General features: G+C 36.2%; 1 protein-coding gene across 1 annotated transcript in view; it reads left to right on the top strand.

The window, feature by feature from the left end:
• The window catches only part of LOC128984747 (cGMP-specific 3',5'-cyclic phosphodiesterase), a 266,127-nt gene that overhangs the window by 224,545 nt on the left and 25,138 nt on the right, over positions 1–16,444 (top strand). The window contains exons 11-18 of the mRNA XM_054404093.1: positions 820–891; positions 1,307–1,357; positions 3,622–3,753; positions 4,877–5,017; positions 7,059–7,161; positions 7,359–7,485; positions 10,502–10,607; positions 14,043–14,186. Of these exons, the coding sequence (XP_054260068.1) occupies positions 820–891; positions 1,307–1,357; positions 3,622–3,753; positions 4,877–5,017; positions 7,059–7,161; positions 7,359–7,485; positions 10,502–10,607; positions 14,043–14,186 (876 nt within the window). The remainder of the gene's footprint in view (positions 1–819; positions 892–1,306; positions 1,358–3,621; positions 3,754–4,876; positions 5,018–7,058; positions 7,162–7,358; positions 7,486–10,501; positions 10,608–14,042; positions 14,187–16,444) is intronic.

The raw sequence follows: 16,444 nt of genomic DNA, 5'->3' as shown, positions 1-16,444 counted from the left end.
TTATCCACAAAAATGTAAGGGGTTGGATAACTGTCTTTTTTTAAGAGGATGCAGTTTTTAGTATTTAGGCATACTCTTAGAATTAAAATTCTACTGGGTTAAAAAGTAATAATCTAGTTGTTGTAGCCAAGCAAATTTAACAGACTAAATCATGATACTGAAATGATGAGAGCAGGACAAATCAGCTAGCTCTCTCACACCAGCTCTCAAATCAGCCTTCTTCACACTCAGTCAGCTAGCTCAGAGAACATCTTGAACTGTTTTGTCAGTGTCACCTAGAAGAAACTTTGTCACTCTCTGTTGGGTACCTGCGAATAATGGTTCATGAAAAGTAAAAACAAGCTTCTGAAGGTTGATAATACAGGCAATACAGTAACTTCTCAAGGAAGACTATAACTACAAACAAAACAGTAGGTCGAATTTCATGCATGCTTGCATCAATGGTGTATTGGGGTTGGGGCAGGAGGGAACTTGAGGGTACGGCGTTCCCACTCTGATTTTTCCAAAGATTATATATATAGATAGGAGCCCAGTATTTTTCTGCAACATCAGTCAGTGAGCGTTTCCACACTGGAATATTTACGACCTCACCACACTGGATTGCATGTTGTGGTGGTTTTCTGACAACACTCCCTTCACAGCATTTGAGCTAGATCTTAACTAACTTTAACTAACTTAACTAGATCTTAGAAGAGTTGCTATTTGGACTATTGGGTAGGAAGTGAATAAGGCCAAATAATTGTCTATATTTGTAATATAATATACCTAAATCACTATCATGAATTTGTGATTTTTTAATCTTTTTGAATTGATTTCCAGAGTCATCTTGCGAACATAGTTGAAAGACCAGGGCGTGTGGTGGCTGAGAGAAAACCCCTGTGCAGAAGAGAAGTAAGTCAAACTATCACCTTCAGTATCCAATAGTCAATGTTATCACATAAAGTTATCCGTATTAAAAAAGAGAAGTAAGTCAAACTATCACCTTCAGTATCCAATAGTCAATGTTATCACATAAAGTTATCCGTATTAAAAATTGTCTGGATTTTTACCATAGTGCATCTCTAAATTGCAAGCTATGTAGGTCTTACAAGCAAAGCCGCTTTAGGAAATGAATACTATATGAAATGAAAAATATAATAATTTTATCCCAGATGAACAATTGTAAGATATCTATAGACCTTAGATTTCTATCACATAGCAGCTGCACATAGTTTCTTTGAAAATAAAACTTACACACATGTATATTGTGCTTTAGTTGTTTGGTATCATATGATTGAATATAATGATCTTATTTACTTAATTTCAGAGCAATAATGTCAATGTGGAGGACATAATCGCACAGAAAGGAGAAGACAAGGTATGTTTATAGTTATTTCCTAGCTGCTATAGCTGTTCTTCACACCAGGAAAAGGACGTTAAAGAGAATAATGCTGTTCTTTAGATCTGCTGTATGAAATACAGTAGACTTCCTCTTATCCGGACTCCTCGGGACCGAGGCCAGTCCGGATAACGGGTTTTCCGGTTAAACTGACGTCCCCAAAAACTTGTTAAGACAGACAGTTTACTGTGATATTCGACTTAAATTTAGGAGAGCATTGTATTTAGACACGTGATCTCAAATCTTTGCCACAAGAACAGTCGTTTCAGTACTGCCCACTTCCTGCCGATTTAGTCCGGTTAAACCAATATGCTGATAAAAATTGTCCGGTTTAAGAGATGTAATTTCTGCCGAGTGTAGTCCGGTTAAACCGATGTCCGGTTAAAAGGTGTCCGGATGAGAAATAGTCTACTGTAGTTCAAAATCTATTATTCATAGGCCTTTTAGAAACAAAACTTAAATTTATGTAGTATAGTTAAATTCTTCAACTTATTTTTCTACCATTTTCCCACTTAGTATACCCTAGTTAAATTATTTTCTTTAAATTCAATCAAGATGGTTTAAGTTTTATCCAGTATACCATTACACTGTACACTGCTTAAGTGGTGCCATTGTTTTCGGTGCGTTTCAGTGGCCAACGCAATAGATAAGTGCATGCACACTTTACAGTCATGATATACCACAGAAAGGTTGTATTAATCATAGTTGCCACTGAGATGTTTGCCAGTCTGTCCTCGACTTCTTTTCCTACAATGCCTGAGTGTTCAGACGTGTTTAAAAATACTGTAACTCTATGATTTAATTTGTGAAGATAAACTTATTTAAAAGCATAGCCCTACTGACTTTTATATTTGAATCCAAAATAATCTAACAAATAACATACCATGGGTAATAAAAAATCAATTACTCTTATAACTGTGTAAGTCCACCAAAAATGAAATGAAATTAAATCTTAGATTTCCCGTTGACCTGTCAAAATTCTGAGACAATGTCTTAGACGACCAACGGACATTTTTGGTTTGTCTTGCATGTTGACTTACATAAGCCTGAAAGTACTCTAAAGAAAAAAGTAAACGAAAATGAAAACAAGCCAACAGCTGTTATAATTGTATCAACCAGCTGATCATTTAATTAATTAAATAATGTGAACAGTGAAAGCATGTAAGATGGAGGGAGCCCTCCGGCAATTGACCTATAGGGTAAAGCCCTTTGGGGACCAACAATGTTTTTGCAAATCTACAGATTAAGCCTCATTTTGATGGACTATATGCCCATATTTTTATTTGTTTAATTTTCTTAACTATGATTATACAAAATTAATTGACCCTTTAAAAATATAATGGGTACAATAGCTCTCCACATTTTACATTATAATTGTACTGCTCCATATACTATAGTTTAAAATTACTTAGTAATTTCTGGTAAGCATTAATTAAACATGCTGGAATACATTATGTTCTTATGTTGCTTGCTACTAAAACCTTTTAGTGGTATTTAGACATTGTGTTTTGAACATGCGAGAACACCGTTTGGTACCAGCAATGTTTTAGTGTTTAAAAAACTAAAGGATTGATAAATTATTTGTTAAAAATAAAATTAATCACCCTTATAGCTTGCCTCAGAGTGGCTCATGAGAAACCTCCATTGATATGTGTCTGTTATAGCCAGTGGTGTAAGTACATCGAGCAGCGCCCCCTCTCAGTACATGTAGATGCCCACCATCCTTCTCCCAAAACATCCGTCACTTAGCCTAGGTTTTATTCATTTATCTCAGTATAAGCCGTGATTGCAGGAAAATCCAAAAATTCTCGCGGACGTTTTTTTATTGTGTCGCATGGAAACATTGTCATCGTTTTCCGTGATCACATCCAAATCTTGATATGAATATATCCTGCGTTCTTGTAGACATGATCATCGTCTCCCACGGTCACGGAAAACGTCATCATTTTCCGTCAACATCTTGTACATCATCCGCATTCATTAAGACATCATCATTGTCTCCCTTGGACACAGAAACGGCGGTATTTTTTTCCGTGATTGCAACAAAATCATGAATATCTTATTCGGTCTTGAAGACATCATCGACATCTCTCGCGGACACGGAAATAACGTCACCTTAATCCACGATTGCTGTGAGCGGTGACAGCCGGACCTTGGCACACCTCGGTGGGGATTGCGGGGGTGTTATTTATGCCACTGGTTATAGTTTTGATTATTATTGATATCCATAAATGTTGTTTCAGAACATTGCGTTCATGACTGTATTTGAGCTAAAGGCTGATTCCAAGGATGCTGTGATCAACAGACCAACAGTGTCAGACCTGAACCAGTCTCGGCTTGTGCAAATTGCCAGATATGTGGCGGCGACTGGACAGGTATAGGCTAGGGATATAGAAAACACATGAGGGTTTGGGATCATACCTTATCACACAAACCATTTTAATTTTCACAATAAAAAAAAAATAGGTCGAATACAGTATGTGCCAAAATTAACAGTACCGTACTGTAACTGAATCAGTAAAATGTTTTTCAGAACTGTTTATTTCCGCTAATACCGTAGGTATAAGAAAAAATTACGTATAAGAAGAACTATATGTAGGTACTGGTATCTACCAAAGTTGTATATTAAACTTAACGTGCTTCTAAACATGTAGGTCTTTAGTCTGTTAATAGTCAAAGCTGCTACACACATTCAATTCGGCTCCTGAATTTGATGTGAACATGCAAAACTGAATAGCCGAACAGTCCAGGCATATGGCAGAAAAAAAGGATTAAGATACAAACAAATACTCATTTCTTTGACATTATTCCATATAGATACTCTATTTGAAATAAGCTGCTACAAGTGAGCAAATTGTGCATTTTATAGGGTTCAAAGATTTTTTCCGAGGCTGAACGAATATGTAATATCATCCTTTTACTTTTCAAATTTGAGGTTTTCTCAAGAACTTTTTATTAGGCGAATACCATACTAACGGTAAAAGAAATTTGTAAAATTTTACACCTACACCTTGAAGAGTGAGTTACCTATCTCAATCAGGTTACAATGATCAAAAAGTTACCTATCTAAATCCCATTTTCATAAACTGGTTTGTATCTTGTGTACAATCAAACTGTTGTAAAACATTCAATTTTCAACTGAGAGGTCAGTTGTTAAATTAAAATCATTCATGTTTTATAACGTTATAAAGCAAAGTTCGTCAGCATCATTGAACCTTTGAAAGTAAACTCTAAATAAATAACTCTTTTAAATCAAACGCTAGGGGAGGAGTGTTGGCCAAAAGGAAATCACCTCTTATTTAGTTACCATTCATCACTCCACTTGATCATAAGACATCTTAAATCACACCTCAATCGTAAAATCTGTTAAGTATAACATCAGAAAAGGGGTTTAAATTAACCAATATTGTATTAGAGTATAGGATAAATACTAAACATGACAAATATACAGGTTTAGAGGGTTATTTCATTGAAATTTTCTTATTTTCTCTTTTACAGATTCTCAACATAGGTGACTTGTCATCTTGGATGAACCATGAAGTGAAAGAGGAGGATGGATTCATAAGCCGTAGTGTGCTGTGTATGCCCATCGTCAACGGCCAGAAGTCAGTCATAGGAGTAGCTCAGTTAATAAATAAGGTACTTTTATGTATTGTTTTAATAGTTTTTTTATAAACAGACAAATCTTAAACATAGCATGTCATTTAATTATTTTAATTTAATTTACCTACTGTAAAGGAAAATTGCTGTTAGATTATTTTTAGTAATACATACAAATACTGAAAGAGGTACCTCATTTCTTGCTATTTTATACACCAAACATTAAGGAAATTTTTTTATGTTAACCAGGCTTAAAACTGTTTTAAGTCACTACTGTAACTATACTAATAGTTCAGTTACATTTTAACACTGTCCAGGGTCGTATTTAGAATCTATAAGGCCCCTGGGGCTCACACCAGGCCCTCTCTACTCATTCTTTAGCGGCAGAAGCTTAAGGGGGTTAAGATATATAGGTGGGATTGATTACTTCACCTTCTATGAACTCAACCCTTTTTTTTCAATCATCCAAATTTCATTTTAAATAATAATATAAGGGTCCACATGACAGACCTTACTTAGAGTCGGGTTAAAACATTTTACTTATGGTCTCGTAATAAACTTAGGTAGGTACTAAATCAAGTTGCTTTGATAAGTATGGATTTAAAAAAAATGTTGGACTGTAATCATCTTAAAAGACTAGGTACCGGTACTGCAATCACGGTGAAATCCTCAACAAAATACAAATAATAAAAATGAATTAAATTGTCCTCTAAAACAACAAAATCATGAGCGTTCCCTGTGGTTACCTTGAAATTATAGACATGTTCCGCTATAGTCGAGGAATTCTTGTGACTGTCTCCTACCTTCACAGTGAAATAATGAACATATTTTGTGTTGCGAGAAATTCATTGCAGTCTGAACCCCGATTGCGGCAAAATGGTGATTTTCAATTTCCTAATACTACCTGACGCTTTGGGCAACCCCTCCTAACAGTTAATAGGTGAAATTATTTTTGAGGGGTAAAGAATGTTCGAGGCCCCAAGTAAAGCCTCCTCCCAGGCTGGGGTCTTTGGCCTTGTCTGCGGTTAGGGAAATAGGCTACGGCCCTGACACTGTCATAACTTAAACTTCAGGTGCCAAGGGCAGGATGCTTTAACGTAACACATCATTATTACAGACATCATTATAGTCCTCAGCGAAGCGATTGCGGAAAAATTGAGATGATCTCCTGCGATATACATCATTGTCGTCTCCCGTGATTGCAGCATAATCTTAAATATCGGTAACTGAAATATAGTAATCGTCCTCCACAACTGCAACAAAATAAAAATTATCCGACAGTCGTATAGATATCATCATCATCTTCCGCAAATGTGGCAAAAGCCTACATCTGGTCCCGGGGTAGAAAAAATATAATCACCATCCACCACAATTGGGGCCTAATCTTAATATCATGCCCCACAGTCTCAGAAACATGATCATCGTCTTCCGCGATCACGGAAACGTTATTGTTGTCGATCCTGCTGATAAAGTGTGATCTTCGCAGTCGCAGATGCGTTTTGCGATAACCAGAACATTGCGATCGTAAAAGCTCGGCTCAACCTTAGATTTTCTGACTTAGTGCTCGATCCCTCAAGCTTGTAGGATAGCCTTGGTTTGGCTTGAAAATCAAACCTCTTGCACCTTTACACAGACCTTTACATTATGTATATTTAAACTATTTTTTAAAATTATATAATTTTTCCGTGGCGCCTCCTGGTTATTGCCTTTAACACATGTGACGGCCCTATAAACTCAGCACTCCGTGAGAGGTAGGGAGTGCGGTATTCAGTGTTTTTGACCTTGAGTAATGGCACAGAGAAACGTCATGCATCCACGACAGTGTTATTCCGATCGCAGTTGACAGTGTCTTGTATGTAAATATATGTAAATGTATATAAACTATTAATTTACATGAGATTGTTTACTTATAGTTAAGCTTTTTACTAAAACAATTTTTTACCATAATCTTTGGGTTTTGAATTATCTGAAACGCTTATTGGAAAATATATGCCCGCCCCCTGTGGGAGCAGGTACATATTTACGGAGGGACAGTTCCTTGTGTAACCTGATTCCAGCAATCATTGTATGTTTGTTTTAGGATACGGGTCAACCCTTTACGGACTGTGATGTTTCTATTTTTGAGGCCTTTGCAATATTCTGTGGATTAGGAATACACAATACCCAGATGTATGAAAATGCTTGTAAGTATATAAAGAAAGCTTATTGTAAAATAGAAATATTTAATAGAATAAAATTCTAGACAATATATTTGACCTGAAAACTCATAACAATTCACATTTTTGTATATTTTTAGATTTAGGAAGGCCTGAGAGAGACCAAGAGATATTCTTGGTTTTTAGTTATAAATGTACTTTGAATTACAAAAATGTCATTTTAGGTAAATTGATGGCTAAACAAAAAGTAGCACTGGAGTGTCTTTCATACCACGCCACAGCATCATCAGACGACACTGCAAGACTGATACAGGATACCATACCCTCGGCACAAACCTACAAGCTGAACAGGTTAGAGAAACAGTATCATTTAATAAACACATATTGTGGATAATGGTTTCTTGAACTTCAAACACCACACATCATTAATAACAAAACCGAACCACTGTCACTGTCATAACACACTTCTTCTACTCTTGGAAATGAATCAAGACCTTCCAATGCTCTGATAGACATCAATATTTTTACATGTGTCATGTGGTGTGTGGTTTAATGGGTTGTATAAACCATGTGTTGGTTTATATATTACAGTTTACCATATTGATCAACACAATCTCCCTGCCACCACACTCCTCTGTATGTATGGTTTACCAGTTACCACCACCGGTAGAGAGTGTCTTAAAATATATTTGTAAATCTAATTCACACAAATAATTAGTACAGATTAAATTTAGAGAGTGTTAAAATTATAGCCATCTAACACACACACTAGTTCATGTGTGATTAGGGTTCAGTGTGTTCATTTTCAATACAGCATTAGGGTGGTCTTAGACTCTTATAATGTGCATTATAAAATCATAGAATAGAGTAACCAACACATTTAAGTAGACTTCTCATCTCATTGTATTATCTGAAGCTTGCTTTTTATGACTAAGCTCATGTTCGCAACACTGGGCGCTAGTTTACACAACATTTGGTTTTTGAAAATGATTTTGGGGATAATTCTATGATTTTTGCTTTACTGTTTGGTTATAACTAAAATATGGGGTAAGGTTTATGATTATATTGGTTTATTTGGCTAAAAGAGGTTTTAAATACCTGAAATAACAAGAAAAACTAATTATTGTAAACAAAAACACAATCCTAGCAGCACCAGGCGAAACAAATAAACTAACAAATAAAATTATCTTTAGTTGACAGAAAAGGTAACCATAAGCTTGGATTCTGGGGAACAAATCAAGGCTTCAGAAAACATAAAATTTCTGGGTTTGTATATGAATGAACATTTAACCCTTTGCATGGACAGAACATCAATTTCAGGTGACTAAATTGTTAGCCAAAGCTTTGTTTAGATTAAGGGTCATCTTCAAAACAACGGGACTAAATGCTGCTTTGACTGTTTACCATTCCTATTTTATGTCCAGGGCTAGCTATGGCATTATTTCTAGGGGCAGCTCTCCGATCATAGATGGGTTTTTTATTCTTCAAAAAATGGCCATAAGAGTTTTAACTGACACTGCACCTTGTACTTCTTGTTGTCTTCTGTTTGTACATTTGAAACTATAAAAAATTCATGCTGTGTATATAATATATCAACTATGTATATTTGTTAAAATACACTTGACCTCATTCTCATCAAAAAATCGCCAACATCCATATATTAACCATTGACTTTAAAGTCAATGATATAACACTCGACATAGAAACACTCTTCAGTTCCCTATCCATAGAACAGTTATTTATGAGAAAGCTCCTTTGTATATTGGTAGGAAGCTATTCAACCACCTCCCTAACCAAATCAAATCAACAGAAAAGATGGATATTTTAAAAAGACTACTTAGGGAACATTTGGAACTACTTTATCCTTATTCAGTTGATGAATTTTTTTTGTAACTAACCTCACTCTTTTTGTTATATTTAATCTTCTGACCTTATTTTTTAATCTACAATGAAATAAAATATATAATATCATGTATTTTATTGTGAAAAACTGATGTGTCATATCCCATGTAGCACAGATGGTTGGGCCAACGTTGGCCAACTGTGGGACAGTTGGTCGATGGTTGGTTGGAGCTTCCACAACCAACCAACCGTTGTCCAACTGTATATCTCGTAGTTGGGCCAACCAATATTTACAACTGTGGACCAACATTGGTTCATTGTTAATGAAATACATTAATATGCATTGCTGGGTATCATACATCAAGCCAACCGTTGTCCAACCGTTTTTCACTCCGTTGGACCAACAAAAGATACTTTTGTTGGACCAACAATGGTCCATAGTTGAGTTTACACGACTTTCATTCTCTGGGTCTAGCTTTCACAACATAATTATAATAAAATATCTGATGGTTTTACAATACCTTTATCAGTTCCAAAAGTTTCCAAAAGTTTTTGGAACTGATAAAGGTATTGTAAAACCAGATATTTTATATATTACAGTTCCGGCGCTACAACAATGAATTGTAATAATTTTAATAATGCAAATATTTTTTAAATTAATATTCTTTTATTTGCAACAATTTAAGGGGAAAGAGTAATTAATCATATAACAGGCAATTATAATAGCATTAACAATCTAACGGTAATTAATTAATCATTCAAATACCAGTATCCTCTCTAACTCCAAAAAAAAAAAAAAAAACTACTTATGATGCCTGAACAGATTAACAGAATCATATTATACTGTGTAGTATCAAAAATGTTTGAAGTATTGCGACCATTGCAACTGTCGGCTACTCTTTCACCACTTGAAAACTCTCTATATCAGCAATCACAGATAGCTTAGTGGTAAAGTAAGAGGCTCATAAGTCGAAGGACCCGGGTTCGAGACCCGTCTGGGCCAAAAAAATTTTGTTCTAGTTTTTTTCAAAATTTGTTTTTATGAACTATTTAATCAATTTACTCAACTAATAATTATGCTTTTCGTACTAAATCTTTATTATTTTGTGTGAAATAAAACGGTTGGACAATGGTTGGCTGGAAAACAGTTTAAAGAGGTGACATTTCTACCGTTGGCCAACTGTGTGGCTCCACAATTTACCAACGTTGGCCCAACCATCTGTGCTACATGGGATGTTTACTGGTGATGTATCACAATTATGTAAATTCTATGGGACAAATAAACGTTTCATTTCATTTCATTCATGAGGGTGTCACATCTACTATTGCAGTATATGTTAAATCCATGGTCATGTATACCAATATCTCATTAGGCTTTGATTGTACCAATTATGCAAACATTGTTAGTGTTAAAACCTATTGTGATGTCATAAAGCCTAATAGCATTTGAGTATAACTTTTTAACATATGCATCTTGTTGATTGTTATAATAACTAAAATTTAAGTTTCATGTATTTGTTTTCAGCTTCACATTCATAGATTTTGATTTAACCGATGATGACACGTGTAAAGCAACTATTAGAATGTTCCTTGAATGTAACCTAGTTGACCAGTTTCACATACCCTATGACGTAAGTACAATAATTTAAACCTAATTTATTTTTCTGACTAGCTTTATTTTAGTTTAAAAATGCATGTCAAGGCACAAAATGTCCACTGAATTGAATCTAAATAACTACCACCTGTAATATGTTCTGTCTGACCATTGTTGCTTGGACTTCTGTAGTTCAAGTAACTCAAAAAGACTTGTTTTTTAAGCTAACATTAACTATTATGTAAAAGTTTCACTTGTCTAGTTTGATATTTGAGTTCAAACTAATTTTTATTCTTGTTCGCTACCAATCCTCAACTATAGTTGATGCCAGACTTTAAGTGCCCTTCCCAGACAGGCGACTTTTTAAGGCCTAGGACGGGGAAAAATTATTCAAATAAAAAATTAATTTTCATTATTTGAGTTTTTTATACCTGTATACATCAAATAAACAAAATGGAACAGCTCATACTATCTAAATACTTCTTAACTTATTTTTATACACATAAAATATGCTGCGGAAATATCCGCCCCCCGTGCGCGGATGAGCAGAAAAATGGCCCGTCTTTGAAAACCAGGACTATTTACGTTATAAGTGATTGTGCTTATTACTAATTCATGCTGCTAGACAGACAACATCTGTAGCTTTTAGCACCAACAAAACAATGTGGTGTTGCACACGCAAAATCACGAGGGTGGGGGGAGCACGGGAGAGGGCGGTGAGTCACTTTCAAGGTCGCAGTGGTTGCAAAGAACGCGGGGGAAGTAGCGCTGTGGTAGCTCAAGACATCTGGGTACTGCAAAACACTAGCCAGGCTGTCTGAAGATAAGGCGGATATATCTGTTTCCCATCCAGAGCATAACAACCCATATGGGGATATATCAGCCGCCCGACCACTATTGCCAAAGACATCACTGCCCTAACCCACAGGCCAGATTTACCTTTTGGACCAAGCTTATTGAATTAAAAGTAAACATACCCACAGACCAATCTTATATATGTCTGATCAATTACAGTCTAAAGAATATATACTACTGGGGGACCGAGCCTTGCTCGGTTTGATCAGACACATTTTATCATTTACAAAAATAGTTTTATTACAAACCAAAAACATTTAATCGCTGAAATAATATCACAACTGTGTAATGTGTGTCTAATTACACCCGTTTCATAGATCATACTGTAGCATTTAGATTATTTACAGTACCGTGTCTTAATATTAACTACTGACATAACTGTACACTTATATAAACTGAAAGCTGATAGTTTTTTGAGGTTTTGAATTTATAATGGGCAGCAAAAATGAAATGCTACGGAATACAGTATTGGGTTGCTACCTGTAGCCTACGGGAAGTAGATAGGGCATCACCCACGCATAGCTGATCAAACTGGATGTTTCAAGCGACCCTATTTTCTACCTGCCAGATTTCTGGATCAGTTTGGATGTTGAAGAACTATCCAGCCACGGATCAGTTCGGACACACGTCGTGTGCATTAATTCCATGTCAAACGGTTCCAATCATAAATATACAAAATCTCCTGACATGGCGACTTTGGAGGTTTGAGGGATTGCAGTGCGCTGACGCTCTTTCAAACGTCGAGCAGCGATTCGTCGAAACTCTCGTTCAAGATGATCGGTCTGTTGTTCATTATGTTACACGGCCATAAGATCTTACATTATTTATTCTTCGATGCGGGACTTGACGGAGGTTTTGAGACGTATGGTGAGATGGTGTATGAGCTGATGGTTTGAACTGGGTTGGTTGTAGACAAAGAGGTGAAATTTGTTTCCTGACGATCTAATGTAGCTTCATTCCCTTTCAGATTATGTATATATGCTTTGGAGGTCTTCCGCGTTTCATTCTTAACACTTCCAGGGCTATGGACGGATGTATCCGTCAATCTTTGCTTACTTTCCGGGCTGAAAACGGATACATCCGTCCCGAGAAATTTCTGAAATTTCTTTTCTGGGCCATAAAATCGAATTGATATAGGTACAATGTTTATAATAGGGCAATAAACATTACACTGCATTATAAATGGGTTATTTTGTTTTTATGGTTGGCAATAATAATTGCCGCAGCTTTTTCTGCTATTTTGCACCATAGAGTGTGCCTAAGTAAATATTGCTGTCACTTCACACGTGGTTGTTAGTGAGTGATGCTTACATTTTGTGTTTTGTCCTCTATTTTTATGTTGTTGAGCTAAAGTTACTAATGCAAACTATCTGAAATTTGAAGATGTTATTGTGATGTTATTGTTAATAAAAGGATGTCTGAGGAGGTTTTATACTTGACAGTGAAAATATTAGTATGGAATGTGATAGATATGATGAACTTGAAGAACAGTCTTTACATAGTGGAAGTCTTGGCGAGGAATGGGATTGAGGACATGGGAGCGGAACTTAGAGGTTTAGATTTACTTCAGAATGTTAGATAATTTTTATGGATAAAAATAAAACAAGGGAAAAAATAATTAAGCTCCAGCCATTCATTTAATTTAGCCCTGGAAGGGTTGATCCTGTAAATTAACCTTGAAAATATTTAACAGCATGTATGTAAACCAAACTGAATAAACCTATTCTTTACTTTTAGTCCAAACTAACCAATATACAGTGTTGTTTTTGTTTACATTTAAATCATAATGATGACAGTAAAAATAATCTTTATCGACTTTTTTTGTTAACTTAAGTTACAAAAAGTAATTGATAATAACATTGGCACTTTCAAGGGCAGTAGGACGGAAACTGGATTTTTCCCAGCCTTGTGACCAACTCCAATCGAGTGATCAAATACCCTATGAAAAAAAAATCATAGGACAGAAAAAAAGTTTGCCCGTACATGCGCTTGTTTTAGATTATAGGACTTAAAATTGTATTTAAAAAATTCAAACATGTATTTGAAAAAAAATGTTTAATCGTGAATTATAGTTGACATTGGTTCATCCACATTGCTTACTTTGTCTTGTGTATCAATGTCTTTATCCATTAGTCGTATGTCGATCTTTATCCATGATATAAAAAAAAAGTTATAATAAACATACATCGACTCACTAGAAGAGGACTGGGTCAACTAACGCATTGAGACCTGTTGAAATTTATGTGTAAAAAAATGCTGATTGTTATACGTAAAAAATCACCCTCATGGAAACCACAGCAACAGCTTATATAAGGGCTATTCCATTAGACCTACAACCAACAACCAAGTCGTTAAAATAAACTCTACATAATGTAACAAGCCGTAAAGTGTATGCATGTTGGCATCAACAGTTGACATCGGTCCAGTGAGTCCAGACCAGGTGTTAATTGTAGTTGACACTGGTCCATGGCAAAAATCCTTACGTCAACCATAGTTGACATTAGTCTGTGGTGACGGAATGGACTTAGCAAACGTGTTAAGCAAATATGGTTTAAATTTCATTTAATTTCTTATAAGTTTGATAACAATGATAATGACTGTGTTGGTATCAATACAGGTGCTGTGTAGATGGGTGCTCAGTGTCAAGAAGAACTATCGGCCAGTCAAGTACCATAACTGGCGCCATGCTCTCAATGTTGCTCAGACCATGTTCGCAATGCTCAAAACTGGCAAAATGGAGAGGTTCATGACTGATTTAGAGGTAGTTGCTTATTTGTATGCATATATTTCTGTGTTAAATAAGTACAAAATGTTAGCATTAAGAAGTACTCTGTGCATAACATTATTTACTTATAGTTTGACATTGTAAACCATGCAAATCCTCTGAAGTAGAAACATTTTTCATTATAGAAAGTTTTTCGTACGGTAGATTCTTGGTTATCTGACAAAACTGGTTATCTGACAGTGTCTTGGTTGGATAAGAGTGTAGGTTGGATAACAGGGCCGCTAGGCGCACGCCGATCTCTCACATTTTGGTGTGTGCACACTCGGCAACTCAGTCGGCATCCAGCCCTGACAAAGGGAGCATCCTCGAGCTGCCTGTTTTTTGACAATTTTAACTTAAGATGTGCGCTGCGATTGAAAATCCCACCAGTTGTGTGGTCATTTATGGCAAAAAGAATGATAAATGCCCGAGCATTGTGACTGATGGAACTGGTCGCTGAAGTTGATGAAAAGGGTTCGGGAAAACCGCCAGAGCTTTCAGGCCTGGTTCCACAGGATGCGGAATCTCCGCCGTGCGGTGCGATTTTTTCCGCTGCGGAATTAAAATGACACTGGTTTAATGGAGTTCTCATGTGTGCGGTTCCACTGACTTGCGATTCCGCATCCCGAAATTTCCGTTCCGCATGGCGGAGAAATCATACTGGTCTGAGAGCAGTAGCAGTGCGGATTCCGCCAGCGGAGAAGAGCCATCAAATATTGTGACCGTGCAGATGTTTGGGTATCAAGTGTTGAACAGGATCTGATCGTGATTGAAACCCCTTAAGTTTCGTTATATAAATAGCAAAAATACTAAATATTGGTACATACCTTAGTGTTACCGCTAGTTTCATCTCGGCATTCAATGGTTGTTTGTCTCGATTAGTAGCGTTGGTGGGTAACTTAAGTCATCTTTGATGAGATCAACCATAAAGAAAAATTGGTCTTTTGACACACGGAAGTACCGCTTAAACTTAGTTTCGTTGTCAACTAAATGATAACGAACCAGAATGTTATACGCCCCTTCACTGTCCCGATTCTTAAATATGTCACTTCGGTCACTGCGACTTGACACTAACAAAGATAAAAGATCGGCAACATCATCATCAATGTCATCATATAGCATCAAAGTCAAAAGGGCTTTCCTCTTTCTATCCATACTCGTCGCTAGATTGGACAGAACTGAATCTCCGCAACGTTATTTTCGCAGTCTGTAGAACCACCCCTCTGATTTTTCGCTGCGTAATTTTCCGCTGCGAAAAATTACGCACCGCATGGCGGAGATTCCGCATCCTGTGGAACCATAGCTTTCGCTTTGTTTTCTTCAAGATTCACGAACCTTGTTTGAAATTGTCACACAACAAAGCAAAAGCTTCGTTATCATGAATCAAAGGTCTTTAGAGACCAGTTCCATCAGTCACAATGCTCAGGCGTCCGTTCTTTGCTTCATCATGACTCATGATCTTCAGTTCGGCCATTTTTTGACTGATTGTACCATTTTCCACAGACTTTAATTCATTACGTTGTTTCCTTAAACTTCACACACTTGGCGATAAATGTCTGTCAGTTTTAAGTTTTTGAAAAAAAAAAAATACTGTGTCAATGACTCCACCTCGCAACTGGTGGGATTTTCAATTGCAGCGCACATGTTATGTTGAAAAATTTTCAAAAAACGGGCAGCGCAAGGATTCTTCTGTTATCACGGCTGGACGCCGACTTAGTTGTCAATTGGTCATGTACCAAAAGTATGAGATTGGCACGCTCCTATAGTGGTGTCAGAATGAAATGTTCCTTACTTTCTGGATAGCCCTTGTAAATCTAATAAAAAACATCAAAGTTGGCTTGTTGAGTACACTTCAATACACTTAACAGTATTTGTTTTGAAAGTCACTATAAACAAAATTTATGAACTAAACAAAGTGAAAACACCACTACCAAAATAGTAAAGAAGATGAATAAATAAGATTAAGCAATATGTCCAATGAGTCTAAGGTTAAAGGTCTAAGGGTCTAAGGTCTAAGGTTATGTCACAGAGGTCTAAAGGTTAGCAAGGGAAGTCTAGGTGTGAGGGGTTGACAAACTTTGTGATATTTTAAATCTATGAATGAAGAAACAAATCAAAGCTACATTCCAATGCTGACGCCTAAAGCCTGGTGCATATATCTTCCAAGTACAATGCCAGTAACTTCATAATATTGTTAAACGGCTAAATCATCTTCCAAAATAAACTTATCACACACTTTAAAAAAAAATTCATTA

The sequence above is a fragment of the Macrosteles quadrilineatus genome, unplaced genomic scaffold (genome assembly GCF_028750875.1).
Source record: "Macrosteles quadrilineatus isolate MER2022 unplaced genomic scaffold, UCM_ALF_1.0 Scaffold_2__2_contigs__length_208266976, whole genome shotgun sequence".
In the NCBI taxonomy this organism is placed as follows: domain Eukaryota; kingdom Metazoa; phylum Arthropoda; class Insecta; order Hemiptera; family Cicadellidae; genus Macrosteles; species Macrosteles quadrilineatus.
Note: the sequence above shows the minus strand (reverse complement) of the source record. Positions and strands in the feature narration are given on the sequence as shown.